This window comes from Hakea prostrata, chromosome 3 (assembly GCF_041222555.1).
Source record: "Hakea prostrata isolate BN-2017 chromosome 3, UWA_Hpros_2, whole genome shotgun sequence".
Lineage (NCBI taxonomy): Eukaryota > Viridiplantae > Streptophyta > Magnoliopsida > Proteales > Proteaceae > Hakea > Hakea prostrata.
This window is the reverse complement of record NC_142602.1, coordinates 50,376,249-50,401,993: the sequence shown is the minus strand read 5'-3', so window position 1 is coordinate 50,401,993 and position 25,745 is coordinate 50,376,249. Positions and strand designations below refer to the sequence as shown.

General features: G+C 37.7%; 1 protein-coding gene across 4 annotated transcripts in view; it reads right to left on the bottom strand.

Moving 5' to 3' along the window:
• Positions 1-568: 568 nt before the first annotated feature.
• The window catches only part of LOC149022415 (Reticulon family protein), a 32,348-nt gene continuing 7,171 nt past the window's right edge, over positions 569-25,745 (bottom strand). The window contains exon 5 of one of the 4 annotated variants that reach the window (XM_089150535.1): positions 569-5,155. In XM_089150535.1, the coding sequence (XP_089006661.1) occupies positions 4,955-5,155 (201 nt within the window). In that variant the 3' untranslated portion in view covers positions 569-4,954. Of the gene's footprint in view, positions 5,156-18,332; positions 25,204-25,745 lie in introns of those variants that run through there. The other 3 variants (XM_089150534.1, XM_089150532.1, XM_089150533.1) reach the window with 3 other exon arrangements.

The window sequence follows — 25,745 nt, the reverse complement described above, 5'->3', positions numbered from 1 at the left end:
TGTAGACTATCAAAAAAGAACGATGGAAACATTAAAAAGGAAGAAATTCATATGATAATTGATAAAACTAAGCCTAGACACTTTGTAGCCATGGTGGGCACAGAGAAGGTCGAAAACATTATTTTTTCAGATTGATGTTGAACTCATGAACTACATTTCATGTTTGTCACAATAATAACTTGCTGAATAACAGAGTTGAGGTTTCAGACCCACAAAGGAACTTTAAATCTAATTTATCTTCAAGTAAAGTTCTAACTATAAAAGATGTTAAAGTAATTCCTAATTTAGAAAAAAAATTAATTTCACTTAACCTTTTATCCAATGTTGACATGTGTATTTCTTTTCATAGTGGTAGTGTGACTATATTTATTAAATCTCACAACTTTGGTTGTGCTTATCTAATTAATGGCATGTATAGATTGAGTTTAGAAAATGCGACAGCAAATCATAATAGTTCAATTTAATTGATCCTAAAACATTGTATTGTAGATTGTGACATATGATATATAGGAAGATGGTCTAATTTTCTAAAACTCATAATTTACCATTAAATACTTCTAAACATTTTAACAAATGTGAAGCATATGCCTAAACAAAAATTACTACAAATTTTTTGTCAGGTTTCTAAAAGCACACAACTTTTAGAATTAATATATTATGATCTTTGTGATTTTAAAAATTTCACAATTCAAAGAGGACGGAAGTATTTAATTACATTTATAGAAGATTTTTTTAAATATTATCATACTAATCTGTTAAAATCAAAAGATGAAGCATTTGAAAATTTCAAATTTTTTAAGAGTAGAGTTGAAAATCAGCTAAATTTAAAAATTAAAAGACTTAAAAGTGCTAGAGGAGGTGAATATTCTTTGATAGAGTTCAAAACTTTTTGTGCCTCTGAGGGTATAATTTTTTAAACTACTACACCTTACTCACCTCAATCAAATGGCATAGTTGAACATAAGCACATGACATTAACAGGAATATTAAACTTTATGCTGTTGACTGCTGGCAAGCACTGTTATTGGAGAGAAACAATCATATTCTAAATAGGTTATTCCACTCAAAATTGACAAAAACTCTATATGAATTGTGGCATAAACATCCTTGTAGAACTGACCTCTTAAAGAATTGAGATTGTATTGCTTATGTGAGGATACAAAACCCTAAAGGAACCTAAAACCAACATTTGTGTATATGTAGGATGTACATAAGACAACATTGCAAACTGGTTCTTGGATTCATCAACCAATGTGGTGATAAAATCTAGGGATGCAATGTTCTTTAAAGATAAGTTTCTTCGAGATTAAGGTATGATCTTACCTGGTCCAATAGGAATGGCTACATAATCATTTATGGAATCTAAACCAATTGTTTTTTACACTAATCCCAATGTGATTCTTGAATCAGAACCTACATGTATTTTTAAAATAGATGGAGTACCCAAAAATTTGGTGATGACTATGTGACTTACTATTTAGATAATGAACTATCTACCTGTAAGGAAGCGATGATATCAAGAGACTCTTCGCTATAGGCATAGGCAATTGATGATGGAATGCACTATTTACTACAAAATAACACATGGACTTTAGTTGATTTACTTAAAGGTGCTAAGTGTGTAGGTTGTTTACTGGGTCTTGAAGAATAAACTAAATCTTGATACATGGGTAACTCAATATAAAATTCTTTTAATAGCTAAGGGCTATACTCAAGTCAGTGGAGTGGATTCCTTTGATATTTACTCACCGATCTGTTATCTAGATGCGATTAGAATTCTTCTTGTTTTGACATCTATTAAAAACTATGTTGTGCATCAAATGGATGTAAAAACAACTTTCCTTAATGGAGACCTAACTGAAGACATCTACATGGATCAACTTGAAGAGTGTGTAATGAAATGTTTCAAATATAGAGTTTGTAAATTAAATAAATCTTTATATGGTCTTAAACAAACACCTAAATTATAGCATAAAAAATTTGACAAAACAGTAAAAAGCTTTGGGTTTCAAACTAATAACTCTGAAAAATGCATTTACAAATAAGTTTGTGTCAAATAAGGTTATAATTCTTTGCTAATATGCAAACGACATGCTAATTCTTGGTCCTGATCATTCATGAGCGACATTAAAGAAACCTTAGCTAAAGAATTTGATATGATGGATCTTGGAGTGTAAACACCATTCTTAGAGTGAAAGTAAGTTTTACTGGGCAATGATTTATCCCTAGCCGAGCTAACTATATTGAAAAGCTACTTTCTAGATGGGGATACCGTGGATGCAAACCGGTTGAGATACCATATGATTATAACAAAAAACTTGTATCGAATGATGGTAAAGTTGTAAATCAGTCAATTATTCTAAACTTATTGGTAGTCTTATGTTTGCAATGAATTGCACTAGGCTAGAGATAACCTATATAGTAGGCATGTTGAGTCGCTTCACTAGTAATCCTAGTAAAAAGCATTAGGTTGTCCTCAAAAGTCTAATGAAATATTTAAGGGGACTACAAACTATATCATTTGCTATACTGAACATCCTCCAATTTCGAAAAGATATTCTGATGCATTTTGGTGCTTAGATATAGAAAACAACAAATCCAATAGTGGTTATATTTTTACTCTAAATGGAACAGTTGTTGTGTGAAAATCTAAAAGACAAACTTGCACTATGTTGAACTCTATGAAATCAGAATTATATGCTCTAGCATCAATAGAAGATGAGGCAAAGTGGATACAAGATTTATCTTTTAAATATTCCATTAGTTAACTTGAAGATAACCTATTTGAGTTTGTTTTGTGATAATCAAGCAATGACAATGATAACTAATAACTCCCTCTTTAATAGTAAGAGGAGACAAATTAGGCTAAAACAAGTCGTGTTGAATTATCTTATTGAATAAGGAGTGATCACTTTGATTGATGTGAGATCAAACGAGAACATGACAGATGCCCTTACAAAGGGATTGAATAAAAATCAAACATTCAAAACTGCCAATGAGATGGGGTTAATGACCATATAGGTAGGTTTAATCCAACTCTATGTTGTTTTCAATTGTTTGAATTTCCTCTAGCTGTAGTTTGCATTCATGACAATTTACATATTTCAGATAACTTGGTACGACTGTGGAGTATAGAGGTGTGCGAAGTCATTCCACATTGGTGATGTAACAACCTTTGTAGAAGCTTGATTACTTTATTATACCAAACTAGGAATATGCAAATTGTTAATATGTTTCAATGATGTTATTGTTAGCTTTATATCATTCCACATTTGATGATATGTCTTTTGTAGAAGGGTGTATCATTCCAAATTTAATAATACAACTATTAATTGTGGTGGACATGATAACAATAACATTCCAAATTGAAACATATAATGTATCTCTGCAAAAAGAAACCATTTAGATCTTATTATTGCTTATAAATTAAATGAAAATATACATATTTTTCAGCCGTTATATAGATTACTAAGTTCTTTTGGTAGAACTAAATACTCATATATATTTTCTTACTGATTGGACAATTTATAGGGGATAGCAAAAATGGAGAGAGCATCTTAGTCTGGAACTCAATGAAGATGCTTTACTTAATGAGTACAATAGTTCAACGCTGAGGAACTATTAATTTTTCTCATACAAATTAAATAATTTATTTATGAAAAGCCTTTAATTTTGTTTTTTGGGTTTAGGTTTATTCTAAACTCATGACTTTTGTTTAAAGTATTCATTTTAATTTAATTTAATATTATTCGTTGGAAAGTTATGAATGACTCTGTATTGAGTTTGAACATCACATTTTTAGGACTAATGCTTGGAGCATATGTAAATCATAGGAGGAGATTATTGAAGTATATAAATCATACCCAACTTATGTTCTATTATAGGTCATATAATTAGTTACGATCTAATGGTGTAATGAGCCTTTGTGGGAGAGCCCATTAACCATAGAATTTAGTATTGTTTTATAAATACTAAATGGAAGCAACGGTTTAAGTATTCCAAATTAGATACTCAGGGTGTAATGCTCTAAGCAATCTTGTGCTCAAACCTTAAATCCCAACAATGCCTACTTGAGCCTTTCCCCACACCGGTTCCGGCTACAGGAGTATCACGCCTATCGAAGGGGGATCCTTCCTCCCTAAGGAATATTCAGTTAAGGGAGAAGGAGCAAATAGATCTGATAACTTCAAACACAGCATCTCCTCAAGTCTGATAAGAAAGTAATCTTCTATGTAACAACATGTTTCCCTTATCCACAAGACAACAATTAATTGGATAATCATGTTTTTCAGAAGAAGATACAAAAATAGAGGGGAAAAAAGAGAGGAGGAAACTGTATGGTGTTTGTACATAATTTATTTTACCAAAAAAAAAATCTATATATTGCAGTATTGGGCAGGCATTGCAAAAGAAAGGGCACTAGACGGTCAGCTCCTAAAACAGCAGACAACAGATCTATTATAAGTGATCTGAATCACCAATCCTTCTATGACAAAAATAACGAACAATGAAACTAGCTAGATGATCATGGATGTATACCAGTATTTGACTCTTTTGGTGGTACAGTAGATTTAGTAAAATCCGAAGATAATGTGCTTTTGGGAGAGTCAAGCAGCAAAGAATATCACGAATGTAACATGTGCTAGTTACACGAATAACACTTTCTTAGCCGATGGGAGTCAACAGCCAAGTAGATACGACCATACAATACTCTCGGCTTTGGCCAAGCATCAGTAGATGCAGTGGCACCTTGTTAACTTTCAAGCCTTTTGCAATATGGTACTTTGTATCTGAGATGGAAAGCAACCCAAACGTACAGCCGAAAAATGCAGGAAGCCTGAGCAGCACAGTGTACACCAAAGCCTACTCCAGCTATATTCAACATGGTCAGTAAGCACTTCCTCACACTGACAATCAATGTAGTTGTCTTCTTTGATCAAGTAACCTGTAACACCTAAGTAATTCTGAAATTCCACAGCTTCATCACCACTAAGAACCACAAAAGACACAAAACGTGGAATTTCCAAATGAAATAACAGGAACAAGAACTCAGCTTGGGATGCAAAATACTCTCGGAGATGATCAACTGGAAAACGGGGGTGTTGGCATTAGATTTCTCAACTGGGAGAAACAGTAACAAACATGAAAGTTCAACCTGCTTTCACCACAAATAAATTGTTCAGAAATGGTTTGACTTGCATTATGCAATTTTTATAGAATCCTAAGAGAATTAAGAAGAGCTTTGACAAAGCAAACAAATGATGCTAATCAGATTTCTATTCTGTTTTTGTTCAAACATAACATAGGAAGAAATTGAAGAAGAGCTAGAAGCTAGTAGCAGAATCTATAGAATAATAGAGAGCACAAGAGAGCAACAACCCGGGTAGTGGAGTTCTCTAATTTCTCAATTTCAGCCACCCCTCAGTTTTATTTCTCTTTTATTTACGGGGCCAGTATCAATATATATTAAATTAGTGTAGTACCATATGTTAATAGGAATTAGTAGGAAGTTGAATTAAGTATTTATATGGGTCATAATAGTAAATTCTAGATGACACCATGGTCTATATATGTTCTTTAACAACAACAAATATATTCCGTTTAATGATTTTAATATCTGCACCACAGATTTTCCTTTCTCCGTAACAGTTCTGCAAGGATTGAGCATTCAAGATAGCTCTTACTTGATTCAGTTTGCAAATCTGTATTTCTATATGATTCCCTTCAAATATACAATTGTTCTCATTTGATGACTCAGCTGAAAAGAAATGTACAAACAAAAGAGCCTTCTGTGTTTGTAAACGGGTTACTTTTATGGTGTTCTGACACACCTAAGAATATAACTAGAAATCTAGTAGAAACTAAGAATCAAATGAATGTTTAAAATGCAGATGCAATAGAAATTAGTATCAGCAAAAATCAAATAAACAGACGAGGTCAATACTCTGGTTGAAGATTGATAATGGTCTGAGGATTAGTCCTAAAAAGTTTGAAACAAATCGAAAAACTCGATGGTATAGGAATCTCAGTCTCCCCCCCCTCCTTTTTTTTTTGATCAAATGAATCTTAAATTTGCAGGATTATCCTTAATAACATTTGAACCAGTCTCAGAAGTGCAAAACCACAACAAGATATCCAAAAAAAAATGTAGGAATCCTGGATGAATTTCCTAGAAATTGAAAGGAAAGGGAATTGTTTTGGCCATCGAAGGTGGGGAGGTTTGAAATTGAACCTAGACAAGAAGAATATGATCAAGAATCATCACTTGATTTGCAGGACTGGAATCACTACAACAGAGCATTCTGAATCACCATAAAAGGGAGCGTTCTGAGTCGCCACAGAACCACTTGTATTCATCAAATTTATGTACGGCATGTATGGAGTTCACCACTGATGCCCTACGTGGAGAGTGCCCTAAAGCATGGCATGCAAGCCTCAGACAATTTTTATAGACAGCTCAAAACTCTACAAAATAGATTAAGAAAATGTTTTTTTTGTTTGGGGTGGGGTGTGGGGGACTGACATAATAGCAGAGAGGATGAAAAAGAAGGCAGGTTCTTTCAAGACCTATTCCAATTCCAGTGCCACCAAGACGCTAAATGCTACTCACAAATGAATAAAGAAGTAGGACTCTTACGAAGCTAACTTATAAAATAAATCATGCATTCAGAATTAAGACACTAACTATGGACTCTGCTTGAGCAGTAGCCTTAGGCACTGGGTTCACCCTATTTATTATATCAATAAACCGAAACACAAAGCCCTTGGCCCCTAGGACCCGACAATGAGCAAATTAAAGTCTAGGACCTGTTGGACCAAATTAAAAACCATTACTGCACTAATTCCTCCATTGTTGGACAAAACTCTTACCTAAGTAATAAAATATGAAAGAACCACCAGCACTTGAAAGCAACCATAATCAATTGCTTTGATTTGACGATCTAAATGCCTCTCATACAAGATCAGTGACCCTAAAAAATTTGGACTTAGAAAATCTATTATGGAACATATGCAAAATGGCCAGTCCTATGGGTATGGTCTTGATTTACTCCTTTTCAACATAATATTCCATAGGAGATCTCTTTATCTTCAATCGAATATTTGATCAGTTCATCTGCAACTCTGATCACGGGCACTTTTCTAGGACTTCCATTTCAAGGAGATCCTCAAACCAACTGTGTCTTCTGGCTCTTCCATCCCTTGCGCAAACAGTGAGACTAATGTGCCAAAGGAAGTTTCCATAAAATTGGCTGTGATCAGCATTTAACTCTTCAATTGCATAAATTGTCACAAGTAATTTTAAGATCTACTAAAACCTTCCCTACGTTTTCTCGCATGGTTTCAAGTTTTTGGTGGACAATGCACGAGAAGGTAAATTTATGAATTCTAAATCATCTCCAGATAAAATAGACTTCCGGTAAAAAACCAGAATCACAGTGGAGGTTTAGAAGCCTGATTGAAGAGAATAAATAACCAAAAATTGAAAGACAGGATATGGCAAAATTCTGCTTGAAGGACAATGACAGACTTGAGGATTCATGAATCCTGTTGAGGTAGAAAACTCAATTCCTGTAGAATTGATGGCCAGACATGGGGCTTTAACCAACAACCAAATAAGGATCTAATGACTGATTAAACCAGTAGCTGCTAGGAACCTGCGAATCAAATATGAAAATTAATGAGATTCAATTACTGGAACAATGAAGAACAAATACGATGAAAGATAAACTGGTTATGATGGTGCCAGTCACCCCAGCAAAGGCTGCCCCAAACCACCCACACAATACTCGATAACCTTTCCTCACACCTTCCCCCTATTTATAACCCACCAACCAGCAGTTGGTTATGGAATTGATCCCCTACAACTCCCTTACCCTATCACTATGGTGTACCCTCTTTCAGTTTGACCTTGCCCTCAAGGTGAGGTGAGATCATAAGCTCGGTCTTCATGTACTTCCCGTACAACCCTTTTTGTGATTTGTTCAGTGTTCACAAAAACAAACTGTCTTACTTGTTCGACGACTATAGTCACCCATTGATTAATCTTACATCTTCTTTACCTTCATCTAGATATTGTTGATTGTTATAAAATGTAGATCACTAAGATGGAGGTCCCTAAACTCATAGGTTCACCTATAATCATCAGGAATATTTGTTTCAATAACATGAACTCCCTAGACAGTCGATTGAGGAAGGTTTGAAAGAAAAAGAGGGTAAGATAAGAACCATTGTGCAGCTTGTAAGGTGTAGTTGCTCCAACATGCTTTTTCAGTCGTGAGATTCTAAGGAGGCAATAACTTCCCATCATTAAAGCCCAAACCTATTTCCAAACAATGAAGATTGGTTTTCTGCTTGTGAAACTTCTTTAACCCAGTCACAACTGTTTACTGGTTTGCAGCTTGGAATCGGCACACTAGGGGTGGTTGTGTTATGTAATATTGCAGCATGTGTATACCAATCAGAAGTTAATCCATACTGCCTGCATTGTTGACTTAACGGCGCATTCCAGATGTTAAGATGCTTTTCCTGGTGTGGACTCATGCTTGAGGACTCAGTTGCATGCTAATATCAGAGTATCTGAAGAGCTCTTAGATCAAGACCTTCAAATTTTCTCCTCCATGTTTTGCCCCGACCGCAAACAACGTAGACCCCTTGACTTGAAGGTGACTTCCAGGCAAGCGCTAAAAGCCACGCCTCCGCCGGCAGCCATGAAGCCACTACCTTCGACTCTTGTAGGCTCTAGTGCATAGCGTTGCTCATGCCAGTAAAGGAAGATGAACAATGGGTGATGTGACCATGATTCTGACCCCTGGCCGAAACCCTTAGCGGGGCCCTCTAGACGGCTCCAAGAAGCCCTCATAGACTAGCCAAACCCCCTAGTAGGGGTATTTAGGGCATTTTCAGCCCTCTTTTATTGCTGGAATTCATTCCAGATTTAGTCCTAGAGTCCAATTTGGGTTTTACTTCTTATTTAAGTTGTGTTTGAGTTGGTTAAGTATGGACAAGATAACACTCTTTTACAAGAAGCATTCTTATCTTTTACATCTTTTAGGAGTTTGCTTTTTATCAGAATTTATCTTTATTAGTTGTTGAGTTAGTAGTTAGTAGTTGAGTGTCCCAATTAGTTCTTTTTCAAGTGAACTTTCCTGGATAGAGTTTTTAGTTATCTAATCTTTTATTTTCAGCATGTGTCTTTTAGATATTTAAATTCTTTTTCAAGAGTCAAGATTATGTGTTAGGATCCTAATCTATAAGGGAGTCCCACTTAGGGTCTAGTTCTTTTAGTAGGCTATAAATAGCCTATTATTTCTTTGTGATTCTTAAGTCTGATTATTGAATGAAAATTGATTGAGTTTGTGGACCGCGGTTCCAGTTGAGGGGGCCTCGGTGGACTTTTGTAAAGATCTTCAATATTCAGCACCATTCAGATTTCCAGCAAGGTTCTTCAATCTTTAACTTCTGCCTTGCAATTTCCAGCAAGCTTTCACAACCTATAGCCATCAAACAACAGCTCCAGAACATGTAAGTATAGTCCTCTTCCAAACCCATCGCAGCTTCTGTACCCCCTTTCCCTTCTAGCACAACACCAAGAACCCAACCCCGTCCATGGCAGCCCCTTAACAGTCACTCCCATACCCCAGCAAGACTCCCCCTACCCCTCCCTTGTTTTGTGCAGGCCCTCCCATCCCCTTTCTCTGCTGCCGCACCTGGGCAACAGCAAACCCAGGTTACCACAACACCCCTACTACCTCCTTTACACCCCCAGATCCCTTTAGGCCCCTCCCTGCCCTATGACACCCCCCCCCCTCTCCATCCCAATCCTTTTGGCCCCTGTCTCTCTTCCTTTCGGGAACAGAAAACAAAAAGAAGAAAGAAAATAGAGTAGAGGACGAAAGAATCAAGATCTTGAATTGAAACCCCACCTATTAGTCTTTCCAGGAATCAGCCCAAACCCCTCCAAACCCAACCACAGGTTTCTTTTACCCTTCCCATCTTCCATAGTATTATTTTGGCTTTCCTACTACCAAGTTAATTGTCCCATCTTGAGTTTTGACAAAACCCTAATTTTCCCCTTTTCTCCAAAAGGCCTTCCCACATAATTTTGGATTAACCTGTTAAACCCCATCTCTCTCCTAAGAGATTCGAACAACTTTCTTGGTTCCCCATAGGCATCCCATTATATTTTTCATTTATTTGCTGGAAGATTCTGGGTGAACCCTAAATTCTAGGGAGATTTTCCTAGAAACCCTAACCCTAGAATTGGATTCACATCAATGACGCTTGTGTGGGTACCAAACCAATGGCTGAGATGGGCTTGGAAATCTTTTTCTGAGCCCAGTTACATAGCCCCACTGAATCTGCTTGGTTTGAGTTTGGGCATGGGTTGAATGAATGGGTTGAACCGTATGAACTGGATCTGTGGCAGAAAGTGTGTTGGGTGTTAGAAATGGCTGCCTAAGCTGATCCTTTGTTTCGTATCTAAGTTTAGGCATGAAATTTTAGACCAAATGGACCTGATTTGGGCCCGTATTACTTAGCCTTTGGTCTCTCAGGTTTAAGCCAAACCAGCTCACTGGTTTATGGAGGGTGGCTTGAACCACCGAGCCTCCTTTTAACCTCTCTTCTTCCTATCAGACAAGCAACAGCCCAAGTTGCCGCCTGCTGATTTCCGCTGACTGCAGGCCTCTTCCCTTCGCCGTTCTTCCATTCAACCTTAGGGCCTATCACTTAATCTCTAGTAAAATGGTTACCTGAGCCTCTCTTCTTCTTTCTTCTCCATATTCAGTGAGATACACCCCCAGCAGCCAATCGTACTTTCTTCTTCTTTCTTCTCCATGGCACCTTTTGCCACCTGCTCTGCTCCCTATTCCACTCCCTTTCTCAGCATGATTCTTCGATTCCGCCTTGCAACTTTCTAATTCAACCACAATAGCGCTACTCTTAGTTCCAACACTGGGAGACTCCATGTATATGCTTCTATCCTCCTGCATCACCAAAGTGATGTTGCATGTATTCCTTGAAGTTCGCTCAATTTATCCCCGGCCAACTCCTCTAGTAGATCCATTTCAAGGTCTCTCCTTTTAGGTGTTAAAGAGCCACTCCCAATCAAGGATCAAAACTTGGCTTCAAGGCCAGTTTGGACCAGCCTTGGAACCGAGATGAGTTTGAAATTTCAACAATGTCAGTCAAAATTTGGGAATTTTCCCCAAACAACTTGATGGATGGTTTCATCCCTATTTTCATTGTTTTTTTCCTTGTCTTGTTTAATCTGGATTTTTGGATACAACCTATTTAAATCATAAAAAAAACAATGGCAAAGGTATTTTGCTACATAAACCAATGAAGAGTTATATTCAAGTGGTAATAAACTTGAGAGGTTTGGACAAATACAAAGACTTGCAAAATTGAACAAATTATATACGTACTCATAATGTTTATATAAATACAATAGCTACAAAGTAAATAACCAAGAAAAAAGTACTATTGATATCTTCAACTCAACTCCATCAATGGATGGATTCATCCCACAAGATACGTAGTACTAGTAGATTTGATTCATTGTTCTAGATACTAGACAAGACTCCCATGTCATGGTCTTGGAAAATTTAATCAAGTTGTCCAATACTATGAATCTATAGGTGCCATCATCAGCATAAGCTAGATGTCCCAACCTAGAAAATGTATAATCAGGGAATGGACTATAAGAGGATGATGGTTGGATTGGCCCAATTGGGTGTGATGGATATCCGAAGATGGAGTTCACAAATGATGCACTTGATCCTGATCCATCCCCATACCCATATGCAAACAAACTACTAGTGTTAGCAAATAACCCCCTATATCCAGCAACTCCACCATATACTCCATAAGGACTATAAACCATGGGGTAAGTAGCAAACAAGGTGAAGAAAGACAATGGAGGGATAGCTTTTGAATGAAAAAGAGCTTCGAAGAGGGAAAGAAGGGGGAAATCCCTGAGATCTCGATCGGTGGAACTTGCGCTGACCTTGGGACTTCCAAATAGGGTTTGTAGAACTCAGTCAAAAGACTTGAAACCCCATCTCAGTCAAAATCTTGACCATCTCTGTTGAAACCAAAGAAAAAGATTTCCCTTTGCTGTCGTCTTGGCTAGGCAAAAAACCAAAATTTCGGTCAAAAATTTGATGGTTTGGACTGAAATCTAGACTATGGTCACAATCAATGCTTAGGCTTGATCTAGTGTTCCTAACAAAAAAATAGAACCCTTGTAAGCCACATCGATACACTCCCTTCACTAGACATGGATATACCAGTCTTTATCTCGCTTCCCATGGATTGAAATGTGCTCTAGAACAAATATGCTAGGAACCTACGAATCGAATAAGAAAATTAATGAGATCCAATTGCTAGCATTGAGAATTGCGCAAGTCTTGGTGCGCAAGGTTTAGAGCTAGGAGTTTGCTTTTTGGATACTTTCTATTCTACTATTTTAATACTTTCTATTTTTATTTGTTTCTATTTTGGACTGAATCTTCTATCAATTTATTCTATCCTTTTCCTTTTTCTTGTTTCTTTTTCTTTTTTTGTTTCCTTTTTAGAGGACACAATTACTTGTCCTCCAAGACTGTAATTGAAGAATGGAATATCATAAATACCTGCAATTATGGGAAGATAATCCACAATCACAAGGTGCATTTCTCCCCAGCTGGTTCTACGACTACTACTTCCTCTTCTTCTTCCTTGCTTTTTTCTTCAATCTTGCATCTAGTTTGATTCTCAGTGTGTGATTTCTAACAACTAGAAAAATGAAGAACAAATACAATGAGTCATTTTAGCTGTATAATACTTTATTTTGGTCCTTGAGTGGGTACTATAAACATTAGGCTTATTATTTTAGGTTTGTTAATGTAAATTGTAAAGGGCTAAATTAAAAGCCCATAAAGTGGGGGTAATGCTCACGTAATGAGTAGTTAAATTCAATACTTGAGGTAGTGTTTAAGTTAGATTAGGATACTTAATAGCTAGATAAATTCTGTTTTGATTTTACTTACTTTATTAAGAACTTAAGTGTGATTCCTTTTAGAAATTAATTTAGGAATTCTAGGTAATCTATATATATGTAATGCATCCCCTATCAATTAGAGATGATTTGATTAATTAATGACTTTTTTTTAATAAGAGCTCTAGTGCTGTTGAGCAATGCAAATGGAAATGCCATTTCTGATTTCTTCTCTTTTCTTCCCCCAACAGTAACTTCTATCATTCAAGCTGCCATTCAAGAATATATTCAACAACAGTAAGTTGAGGAATCCTCAATCCAATTCTTCTTGTTCTAATCCTCTAAATCCCAATCACTAGGTACTTCCTAAGTCCTTGAGTAGCCAAATTAACTACCCCCAAAATTCTACAACCCCAACATTTTGAATTTAGATCCTAGAATATTGGTGCAAGTTGATCATCTATCAATCTAGGGGTATATTACATTTACACTACTTTTTTCCACAAATTTGGGTCAATTCTGTGTTCAAATGGCTTGAAATAGGATATATCACAAGTTTCAGCCCCAGATGACACCAAATACCCCTACCACCTTTTCCTCCTATGTGTTCTTCATTTTTGGAAGTCCTCCTTCACATGGATCCACCGATATGCCTATTTCACCATTGAAATTCATCCAAAATCTAGCCAAAGACACCTAATACCCCTCAAGATAGAGGTTCAAGTCCCGTTACAACCCCCCCCCCCCCCCAAAAAAAAAAATATAGAAAAGAAAAGAAAAAGAAGGGAAACACCTTGTCAAGATCTCAGTCCAATTTGCTTTTTGAAAGGGTTAGACAGCCCTCAAGTTTAGATTCTCAACCATGAAGGAGATCTAGCAAACTGTAGCCACTCTTTCCTCCATCTGGTTTTTTTTTTTTTTGGACATCCAACTTGATCTACCCCCTTAGTCTATTTCACCAGTCAAAGTCATCCAAGTCTACCCAAAACCTGGACACTTCATCTCATTCACTCAATCCTGTCTGCTGCCCCCAAGGAACCATCAACACCCTAAGTTTCTATTTTTTTTAAATTTCAATTTCTTTGCATCTAACCATTTTAACTCTTCCATATTTGGACCATATCATCTTCATGCCTCCTAAACGGGATCAAGATCTCGGTCTCGAGGCTGGATTCAACCTGCCAGAAATTGAGACCTACAAGAGAGAATCGACACCATGTCAAAGTCAAGGATTTTCAGGAAAAAGTTCTGACTTGTGATGGGCCAGTCAAAAACTGGTTGAAACCATTGTAACTAATCAAAACTACCAAAACTTGTTAGAACTGCTGAAATTGGGCTAGTCAAAATTGGTCATAAGATTCATAACTAGGCATTTCTTTGTCGAAGCTACTGAAAATTTTGAATTATTAATCAAAAGCAACTGAGATTTCCAAAATGTTGTCAAATCTTGTAGAACCTAGGACTTTTAACACTAAAATTGAGATTTAACCAAAACCCCAGTAAGGTAGTACTGTATTTGCTTGATCAACACAGTAACCAAATAGGATCTCTTTTCACAGGAAGGAAATTCAGATTTCAGACTTGAGAATGAGACAGATTTCAGATGTGAAGCAAAGCTGAGATCTAGATAGCTATCACAATGATGACTCTAGTATAACATCAGAACAATAGGGACAGATTTGTACTTCAAGGTAAGGGTAGCAACCGAAATAGAAGATTAAGAACTAGATAGGCTTATTGCTAAATGAATAAATGAGGAAATGATACGGCAAAAATGAGCGAACGACAAAGACAATAAAATAACACCCGGGCTTCACACCGCAGGGTGGATCGATTGGATTGGACATCAACCTACATTGATCAAACACAAGGTCTCTCCAAAGAGAAGAATAGCTAGCAAAGCAATTTGATTTCAAAATAATAAGTGTGTGTTTCATCGGCTAACATAAATCCCTTCATATAGCCATTCTACAGAGACATAAACATTATATTGCACCATCCAGCCACTAGCTAAAATGTACCTAATAATGACTCAATCACCAGCTAACTTTTGACAAGACTTCCTTATTTTCAAACTATAGCCTTTTTTATTGACTTTGATGAAAATCTCAAAGATTAGACTTAGGCTTAGGTCTAGCCCATGAAGATCATAACATGTGGGCTGATTTAAACCCACTAAACAATCACATAGGCTGATTTAGGCTTTTTCTTTCTTGTATATGTCTTCAATCCGCATCAACTCTCCCCCAGCTTGAAAACATTCGTCTTTGACGAATGGACAAATGACATGTAACAATCATACAGATCGGGATTGAGTTTCTTGAAATCATTAGCATGAATCCAAGTACTATCATGTTGTGGATGATTCCTCCATTTGACAAGGAAAGCATGGTATCCAGTGCCACGACGATTGGTTTTGTAAGATTCATCCAAAACCTTGTCAATGGCGTCATCAATTGGTGGCTTGAGTTGGGGTAGCCTCTACATTTGATCGGTGTCTCCATCATCAGAGTGATGTCCTACATAAAGATGTAAGTTAGCCACGTTGAAGACGTTGCTTATGTTCATTTCTTCCAGTAACTCGAGCACGCAAGCATTTGGTCCAATATGTTTAGCACCTTGTATGGTCCCATCTTCTTTGGATGGAGTTTGTTGTTGACTCCATGTTGGAACCAATCTGGATTGACATGAGCCATCACCATATCTCCCAGTTGAAACTCCACATATCATCAATGACGATCAGCTTTAGCCTTGTAGAATCATTTGCTAAGAGTTAATCTTCAGCAAACATCAGCATATACCTCTGTGATATGGTGCAGAAACTAGTCAGCTTCAATACTTATATGTGCTTGTGGTGGTAGTGGAACAAGGTCTATAGGCCGTCGGGGTTGAACTCCAAGTAGAATCTCAAATGGAGTACGACCTATCGTATGACTAACCAAGTTGTTGTAAGCAAAATCAACTATAACAAGTATGGATGGCCATGTCTTCCCATAATCATGAACCAAGCAACTCAATAAGTTTCCCAAGCTTCGATTCACCATCTCTGTCTTTTCGTGGATGGAATGAGGTTGAAAATTGTAACTTTGTGTTAGTTTTCAGCCAAAATGCCTTCTAAAAGTAGCTCATGAACTCGAGGTCATGATCTGATACAATGCTACTTGGTAGCATATGTAATTGTACAACCTCCTTAAAGAATATCTTTGAAATGTGAGATGCATCAAAGGTCTTGAGACAAGGTATAAAGTGAGCTCTCTTTAAGAATCGGTCAACTACAACCATGATGGAGTCATATCGCTCTTTTGTAAAGGGTAGCCCAAGTACAAAATCCATACTAATATCAATCCAAGGTACATGAGGCACTAGTAATAGTGAGTACAAACTTGTATTTTGCTTACATGATTACATGATTACATGAAACGCAATATAAGGCCAATAATACCGATCAGTAACTTGTATGGTGGTTTTATCCCTGCCGAAATGACCTCCCAAACCACAGCGATGCAACGTTCGTGAATAGATACCCATTGTGAAGTGAGTATTTTTGAAGTTGCCCGCCTTGCTGTAATTCCTTATATGGCACATTGAAATCTTCATCAGATGCATACTCATCACATATCTAATCAATGCTAATTGTACGTGTGAGAATGTGTTAAGAGTAAGTATTTTTCAGTTCAATGCATCAGGCACTGTATTCTCCTTTCCAACCTTGTACTTTATTGCAAACACAAACTCCTATAGATAGGCAACCCATTTGGCGTGCCTGTTGCTAATCGACTTCTGTGAATGTAGATGCTAAAGGGCCTCATGATCAGTGTAGAGAATGAACTCTATGCCGATGAGATAGTGTCTCCAATGGTGTAACACTTGGATGACAGCATAAAGCTCCAAATCATATGTTGAATAGCATCGCTTGGAATAATTGAGTTCTCACCAGAGAAAGAATGTCTAACATGTCATCACGAGTTCTCTAACTCATATTCACGAGTTCTCCACCATCCTATAACTCATATTCACGAGTTCTCCACCATTCATGTGCAGCTCCAACTAGCTTGGTACATGCCAACTTCATCTTTTGTGCCTCCAATAGTTCATACCAATCGAAATAATCATCCAATGTTGCCAACCAATCATGGAACACTTGTGGATCATGCTTACCCGAGTATTCCTTGAGTTCAAGCTTAACCTTTTGAAAGTCATGAACGTAGGTTGTTCTCCGGTGAAATAAATCCACAAGTGCTCTTCGAAGTTTGGTTGCACAAATGAAATTCTTTGGGGCCCTCTTCCTATATCCTTAGCTACAGAGTGAGTTGGCTAGGATTCTTCACTAAGTGGAGGATGTGGGGCCTAGTAAAGGCAGCGACTCTAGCCTCCATTGCTGAGAGCAAGGAAAAATTTTCAGTTGAAACCAAGATTTGAACCCAAGAAAAAGCCAAAATTTTTAGGTTTTGACTGAAATTTCAGTCGAAAAATATGATTTTTTTATTTACTTAATTCGACCCTAGGTTTCAGAGCTTATATGACGTCCATTTCATCTGATTTCTTGCCTCCTACCTATGTAAAGCATAATAAACACAATGGAACTAGTATTTTGTCAAAAAAAAAAAAAAACCATTGAAATTTAACATTCAAGTATACTAACAAATGACTGATTCCGACAAGTATAAACTGTATTGCATACAGGCATAGAATCATCAGCATACATGAATTGTTTGATAGAATGGTTACATATATAACAAGTCAACAAAATAAAATGATCAACTAGATCAAGTAATGGTGTCTCACATACATTAAGTTGAAGACCATATATCACATATACATAAAATAAAAATACATAATTTAAAAAATAATTATTAAAATGAAAAAATGGTAGCTGTTAGGACCCTAGGATGAGGCGATGGGGAGGAGAGAGAGAGAATGAGGGTGAGTTAGGGTTAGTTGAGGTAATAAATAGAGGGGAAAGAGAGGGGAGAGGGGATCGAATGGTTATGAGTGATTTTGGACAGCCGTAGGCTGAGGGGCACCTCTGGGTATGGGGGTGACTGGCACCATTAAACCAATACTATCTTGTTAATTCTTGCAACTTTGTACTAATTTTTCAAGATATTATAAGGGTTTCATCAACATTAATTTTCCAAGAATTAACAAGATAGTATTGGTTTAATGGTGCCAGTCACCCCCATACCTAGAGGTGCCCCTCAGCCTACGACTGCCCAAAATCACTCATAACCATTCAATCCCCTCTCCCCTCTCTTTCCCCTCTATTTATTACCTCAACTAACCCTAACTCACCCTCATTCTCTCTTTCTCCTCCCCATCGCCTCATCCTAGGGTTCTAACAGTTGAGGGGCACCTCTGGGTATGGGGGTGATTGGCACCATTAAACCAGTACTATCTTGTTAATTCTTAATAATTTGTATTAATTTTTCAAGATATTATAAGGGTTTCATCAATTGGCATCAGAGCAGTTCGATCCTAGAGAAGGATGGTATTGCTGTTGTTTTCAGGCACAGAAGATGTGCAAAGTTGGCTTCTTGAGATCCTGTTGTTTTGCTGGGAACGCAGCATCGAGGATGACCAACGGTTAGGCATAGCTCTCCAACACTTGAAGGGAGACGCATTGGATTGCGTGTACGAGAGGTCTTGGCCGGAGTTTACCTGGGCGAACTTCAAGATGGTTCTAGTTACTGATTTCGGTGATGGGAAGAATGCAAAGATTCCCCATGTTGAATCTGCGTCAGTTTTCAATGGAAAAAATTCGCAAAACCACCCTGTAAAGTCGATTATGGGGCAGTGAAAGTTGCAGCAAGTGGCGATGAGTCTCGCCGAGCATGGAGAAGAGAGAAGCAGAGAGGGAGAGTTTCAGGTATCAACACCTACCGGATTAAAATAGCAGCAGTGATAAATCTTCCTGCTAGATCAAAGGTTGGCGACGAGAAGAGGAATCGAGGGAAGACAAGAGCACACGGTGGAAGACTTCAGGCGGCTACGTGGTTCGTTTGCAGAAAATGGGGAAGAAGACAATTGGGTTTTAGGGTTTTTGGGGTTGGTTCGGCTCAATTCAAATCGGTTCATGGGTTTGGTTCACATATTAAGAGCCAAAATTCTTATCAATTCGGCCTAACCCAGGTATGCAAAGTATCAAGCTTAGGCCCAAAGAAAACCAAGTTCAAAGATTGGGCCGTCAGATTTCCCAAGAAACCCCCTTGGGCCCAACCCATACCATTAGTCCCTAGCCCATTTTATTTCACTAACCCAATATCCAACCCATGATTTTAAGTGTTTAGACCTAGCCCATTCAAAAGAATTAATTTGGGCCCATTACAGTTTCATGACCCAAAACCCAACCCCTTCCATCAAACCAATACCCAGCCCTTTACCTTAACTCATGGTTTTAAGTATTTGGACCTTACCCCTTTTAACCATCTCTCACGGGCCTGGCCCATTTTGTTTACACAAAACCCAGGCCTCAGCATTACCTTGAACCCACAATTTTCAGATGGACCAAAACCCAACCAGAAAACCGATTTGACCCATAGTATCACCAAACCAGCGGCTCGACCAAGCCAACAAAGGGTAAAACCATCGTCATCAACCTTATAGTCCTTACCTGCTATTGACGATGGAGGCACGGGTGGAGGAGAGAGAGACGCCGCGGTTGAGATGGGCGTCGATCTCGTTGATGGCGACAAAAGAAATCCGGCTGATTGGAAGACACTGGCATCTGAGGCTATTTTACCCAAGCTTCCACCAACGATGATTGTGAACCCGACGCTTGGTGAAATCAGCAACCCTACTCTTGCTCATGGGTTAACTTCACATCCTACACCTAGGAATTTGTCGAACAATGGAAAACAAATGATTTTTTTGGAATGCATAGAATGGCATGCAGTTGATTGCTTCCTCTACACATCTGGAGAAAATGGCGGCTATCCATTGAAAGCCCTTAATCCCCATATTGATGCACAACTCATACAGCAGCTTGTTGTTCATGGTTTTCGGCTGAACCCAGCTCCTCTGGCTATTCATGGTGTGTTCTTTCCATTCGATGAAGCGTCAAAGCCTTTTCTCTGTATGGATTGTTTCGAATTAATTGGAGTTGGGATATATGGGCTGTCAAGGAGAGCGCGTCAAGATGCTGAATTAATACAGCTATGCGACAAGCATGTGACGACCAAACTTCTCAAATTTTCCATCACCTTGAGGACAAGATGATTTTCGACGGGCCGATAGTTGTTAGGACCCTAGGATGAGGCGATGGGGAGGAGAGAGAGAGAATAAGGGTGAGTTAGGGTTAGTTGAGGTAATAAATAGAGGGGAGAGGGGATCGAATGGTTATGAGTGATTTTGGGCAGCCGTAGGCTGAGGGGCACCTCTGGGTATAGGGGTGACTAGCACCATTAAACCAGTACTATCTTGTTAATTCTTGCAACTTTGTATTAATTTTTCAAGATATTATAAGGGTTTCATCAGTAGCAAATAATAAAAAAATAAGTTTAACAAAAGACAAGTATAGATCATAGTCCTAAGCTAAATATATATTAATTCAAGGCAATACATGATTATTTAAGGCATTAACAAAACAAAAATAAAAAAAAGGGAAGTTTGGAACTGTTGGGTATGGTCATGCTTTACATTCTATTGTTGCCAAAGTTTCCTTTGTAGCTGTTGTGGCTTTGGAGGTGTTTGGAGGCAAAAGATGAGCAAAAAGGATGCTTGAAGGCAAAGGAGTCGTGCAAATTAGGTGAAAATGGGATAGAAATCCAAAAACTGAGGTAAAACAAGTTGGAATGTTAAAATGGTCAAATTTTCGGTTGAGATGGTTAAAATCTTGGTCAAAACCTCCGAAATTTCTGTTGAAACCTGTAACTTTTCCGAAATAATTGGAATTTTGTTTTGGTTTTCCTGCATTTCAGTCAAAATTTTGACAATTTCGACTGAAATTTCCTCTATGGTTGAGAAGGCTCTCTTCTACTTGTTTTTGGTTTGCAATGATCTGATTGCTTAGTTGTTAAAACATCTCCATCATTGCTATTATAGGATTAGTTGGACCAAAAGGTCCAGAATTCTCACGCCCTATCATGGCTCTGCTACCAAATAATGTAGTACTGTATTTGCTTGATCAAAACAGTAGCCAAATAGGATCTTTTCACAAGAAAGAAATTCAGATTTCACAAAATTAAGAATGAAACAGATTAAAGCAAAGCTAAAATCTAAATAGCTATCACAAAGATAACTATAAGATAACAGTAGAACAATAGGGACAGATTTGTATTTCAAGGTAAGGGTAGTAACCGATATAGAAGATTAAGAACTAGATGGGCTTATTGCTAGTTGCTAGATGGATAAATGAGGAAATGAGAAAATGATATGGCATAAATGAGAGAACAACAAAGACAACAAAATAACACACGGGCTTCACACCATAAGGCGGATCGATTGGATCGGACACCAACCTACCTTGATCGAACACAAGGTTTCTCCAAAGAGAAGAATAACTAGCAAATTGATTTCAAAATGATGAGAGTGTGTTTCATCCTCTTACATAAGTCCCTTTATATAGCCATTCTAAGGAGACATAAACATCAATTGCACCGTCCAACCACTAGCTAACACCTACCTAATAATGACTCAACCACTAGTTAACTATTGACAAAGGAAAACTTTTGACAAAAGTTCCTTATTTTCAAACTATAGCCCTTCTATTGACTTTGATGAAAATCTCAAATACTAGACTTGGGCTTAGGTCTAGCCTATGAAGGTCATAACATGTGAATTGACTTTAACCGACTAACAGTCATATGGGCTGGTTTAGGTCATATCCTTAGGCCTTTGATGAGCTTGATCCATTGGGCTTTTTCTTTCTTATATGTCTTTAATTCTGCATCACCTAGTATTCTGCCTTACCACTTTTTGCCAAAATCTATTCTTCAAATCTCATAATCCAACCATCAATTTTGTATAATATTTGGATCAAACACTCTCCCTACCTAACTCATGGTTTGAGATCTCAGTCTCGACCTAGATCTCGACCAACCAAAAAACCAAGTGATGCAACCATTATTTTAGGGTTAGGGGATGTGTAATTATTTCCCTAAAATTAAGGTTGACTTGGAATCCTCTCCTTTGTGTACCAACAAATAAAGAACCAAACCTAAGAATTGGAGATTTTTAACAAACCTAGTTGAGATGGGTCTGACAGTGAAAATTTAGGTGATTAGGGTTTTGGATTGGGATTAACAAAAACCTAAATGGGTTGTAGGAATCAAGAAGAAAACAATGTTTAGAATTTAACAAAGAAATATGAGATGTGTTAGGGGTTTTGTCAACAGGATATGGGATGACTTATGGTTTTGGGAATATCCTAGGGACATATTAGGATTTAACAAAATCAAAATGGGTTGGTTTTGAGATACCTAGAATTACCCTAGAGTTGAAAGAGAACTCTACGGTTGGGTATGGGAGGGTTTAGGTAGGAAATGGGTTGGTCTTTGGTTGGAGAACTAATTCTTGGGTACGCTTCTAGGGATCTTGGTATGGTTTCTTAAATCTTGCCTCTCTTCTTAATCTTTCTGCCTTATGATTAGAGGGAAAAGACTTACAAACCTATCTTGACTCAACTAGGGAATCCTTTATAGAGTAGGATCCCATTTACCACTAAATAAATAACAAACACAAATAAAAGAAATAAAAACTAATTATCCAAAAGGAATCTTAATTAAAATAGATTCCAATTGGGACTCCAAATCTAACTAGAACTCTCAACGCTAAAGAAATAAAATTAGATATGGACTCATAAAAGTAAAACAAAATTATTCGACCAAAGTAATAAAAATAAGTCAGAAAATGACCAAAATACCCCTAGTAGGGTTCAACCAGCCCACTTAAGTGTGTCAATTGGTCTTGGCTCTAGGGCCCAAGTTGCTAGTTTGATTAGGGGGAGGGATTACATCACCAAAGTTTCGTGAGATCTAGGCCGAAATGTGGTACTTTATCCTAGCTTAACTCCAATGAATTTGACAGCCCATTTTGGTGGGTTTTAGGGCTTATTTTGGGCTGAATTTGGTACTTAGCCCACTTTATGCCTCTCAAACACAGTGGTGGCCTTACATGTGAGAAAACAAGTGTATGTATGAGCTCTACTGGACTCTAACATTGAAATCGAGACGCTGAAAGAATGAACATCCAAACTTATTAAACATGAAATACATAACCATTACTTATAAATGAAAACATGAAGGTTTAAAGCCAAATAATATATCAAACATGTTAGAGAGTACAAGAGTAAAATCAACGACTAAGTCACTAAGCAGTTTTTCCAACAACTACTCCACTAGCACTAGCACCTCCACCAACCGGTCCAACCCTATGTCTTGTAGCTCTACATCATTCAACCAACTCAACCATGTTGTCAAGAATAACATTACTCACCTCAGGAGGGGCTTGTTGGCACTTGGGGGTATCAACATAATATCCAACCAAGTGTTGCTTGGACTTACCTCCTTGGATGACTTTACCATAGTAGTTACACGTTATCCTTTATCTTCTTGCGTCCATGGGGACTCACCAGCTTTGTGTAAAGGATGGCTCAAATTCTTCTCCCGTCTCTAATCAATGATCTTCCTGATGTAGGACTTCAAAGCTCTTAGGCAGCAGCTTGGACCATCTCCTTCATCGACTAGATGGCAACGTAAATGTGGGCAAGAAGGGCTTCTTCTTAGTTTCCGCCATCCTTAAAACAATGGCAATTGGCTCCAGGATACCCACCACTCTATTTAAGTCCTTCTAAAAGGAATCACTAGCAATGGTTTGTTGGGCTGTTCTCATTCAGGTGTATCAGATATAGGCCACCCCAAACCAATCCTCATTGGCAAACATAAACCTAAGACCCACCATATGGACTAAAACGTCTTCGATGCAACATGATTGGTGGCAAATCTAGCACACCAAGCCTCACTAAATCACCACCAAGCTTGCCCCTCAGTAGTTGCAAGGCATACCTATGGTTGCAAATAAATGTGGTCATTTGCCTTGCACTTTCAACCACGCTCCCCGTAGACTTCAACTTACCCAAGTCTTTCAACATCAGATCAATGGAATGGGTAGCACAAGTTATAAGAGGAGATGAATCCTGCTGCTCTTCTTTGTTATCAGCATCTCCCCAAATTACTTTCTTATTGTAAGCACCATTGATCGTCACAACTTGGATAATTTGTTTGCCCACACCTTAAGCACTACCATCTCAACTTCTTATAATTGAAATCAGCATTCTTTACTTCCTTGGAAATCCAAAGATTTCAAAAAGACTGTCTTGCCATTGCATTTCACCATAAAGTTTATAATGAATTGTTTAATAGGTCCAGGCCATACATCAAGCATCATTGTGATCCCATGCCTCCCACCATGGCTTAAGTGTCTATCCATCAACTCATTTTGCTTTGACAAGTACGCATTCATCAACTCCAAGGACATAGGTCTTTTCAACCCTAGACCTGCCCTGGCAGCTGCATCAAGCATCCCACGGTAATATCGACCCTGGATTCCATTGGGTGCACAGTTGTTGTAGAACATAAACTTGCTGATTATATCCCTTACTTGATCTTGCCCATTATTACCAAACATTAGAGGGATGGTTGGTTGGTAGTAGTCTTGTTGCCTGAAGATGGTGGGTTCTTGTTGAAGCATAGGATTTGGGGATGGCACTCTCCTGTATGTTGGGTCCTCCCCATGTCTAGTCTTTTCCTCCTCTCACCTTCTCCTAACTCAAATGTAGATGCAATGGCTGAGCCAGATGCCCCTGAACCTCTAACATATTCAACTCTCTTCACATTCTCATAATGCAAGGACTGCCTACTTATAGCAAAAGCAGCTTCCATTTGTCTCCACTCGTCCTGTGACTCAACCCCCATACTTCTTCTAGCCACCTCATCATTATTTTTTTCCTCCTCCAAATCTGTAGACTGCCTCCATAACACAGCATCCTCAAAACTCCCTCTGATGTCTTTCCTTCTCTATCCTCTTCAGTATAACTCCTTTCAAACTGTTGGTAACTGCTTGCTGCACTTCAAAGGGTAATTTAGGTCACATGGCCACATCCTGATATCCCTCCTCCCCCGCCAAGTGCTGTTTCAATCTTGTTGCACCCCCAGAATTTTTTGACTTCTTTTTGTTGGCAGTTAGGGGATCACCATGTTATTAAGCAATGCCAGAACTCAGAAGCACCACTACACATCCATGCTCAACCATTAAAGCGATATATAAGTTAATACATTCATACACATCATCAAATACCAGCATGTATTGAAAAACATAATCAAAGTATATGCATAAAGCATTCACATAAACTACTGATATATTCAAGTCTAAGCTATTACACTCATACATTAACATACCCAACAACTAGAAACACGAAACTAATGAGACTATATTTTTTGGTTAATCAAAAACATATAAAAAATAATTTTTAATAAATGATATACAATTTTGTTGTAAAACACAAACATAGCATTCTTAATTTAACATGATTCTATTTTTTAATAGAGCACAACATAACATAAAAATCATTTGGAAAAAGAAATTATTTTTCCGAAATTAAAAATTATTCTCGTAATTATTCTTTTAATTTACTAATCTATAAATTAAAAATAAATAGCAACATTCATAAAAAAAATGACCACAAGAGGTTTAGCCCTCCTCGTGGAGCAACACATTACAAACATTTCCAGAATATAACAATTTTTTATGATATTTTAATTTTAATTTCTTA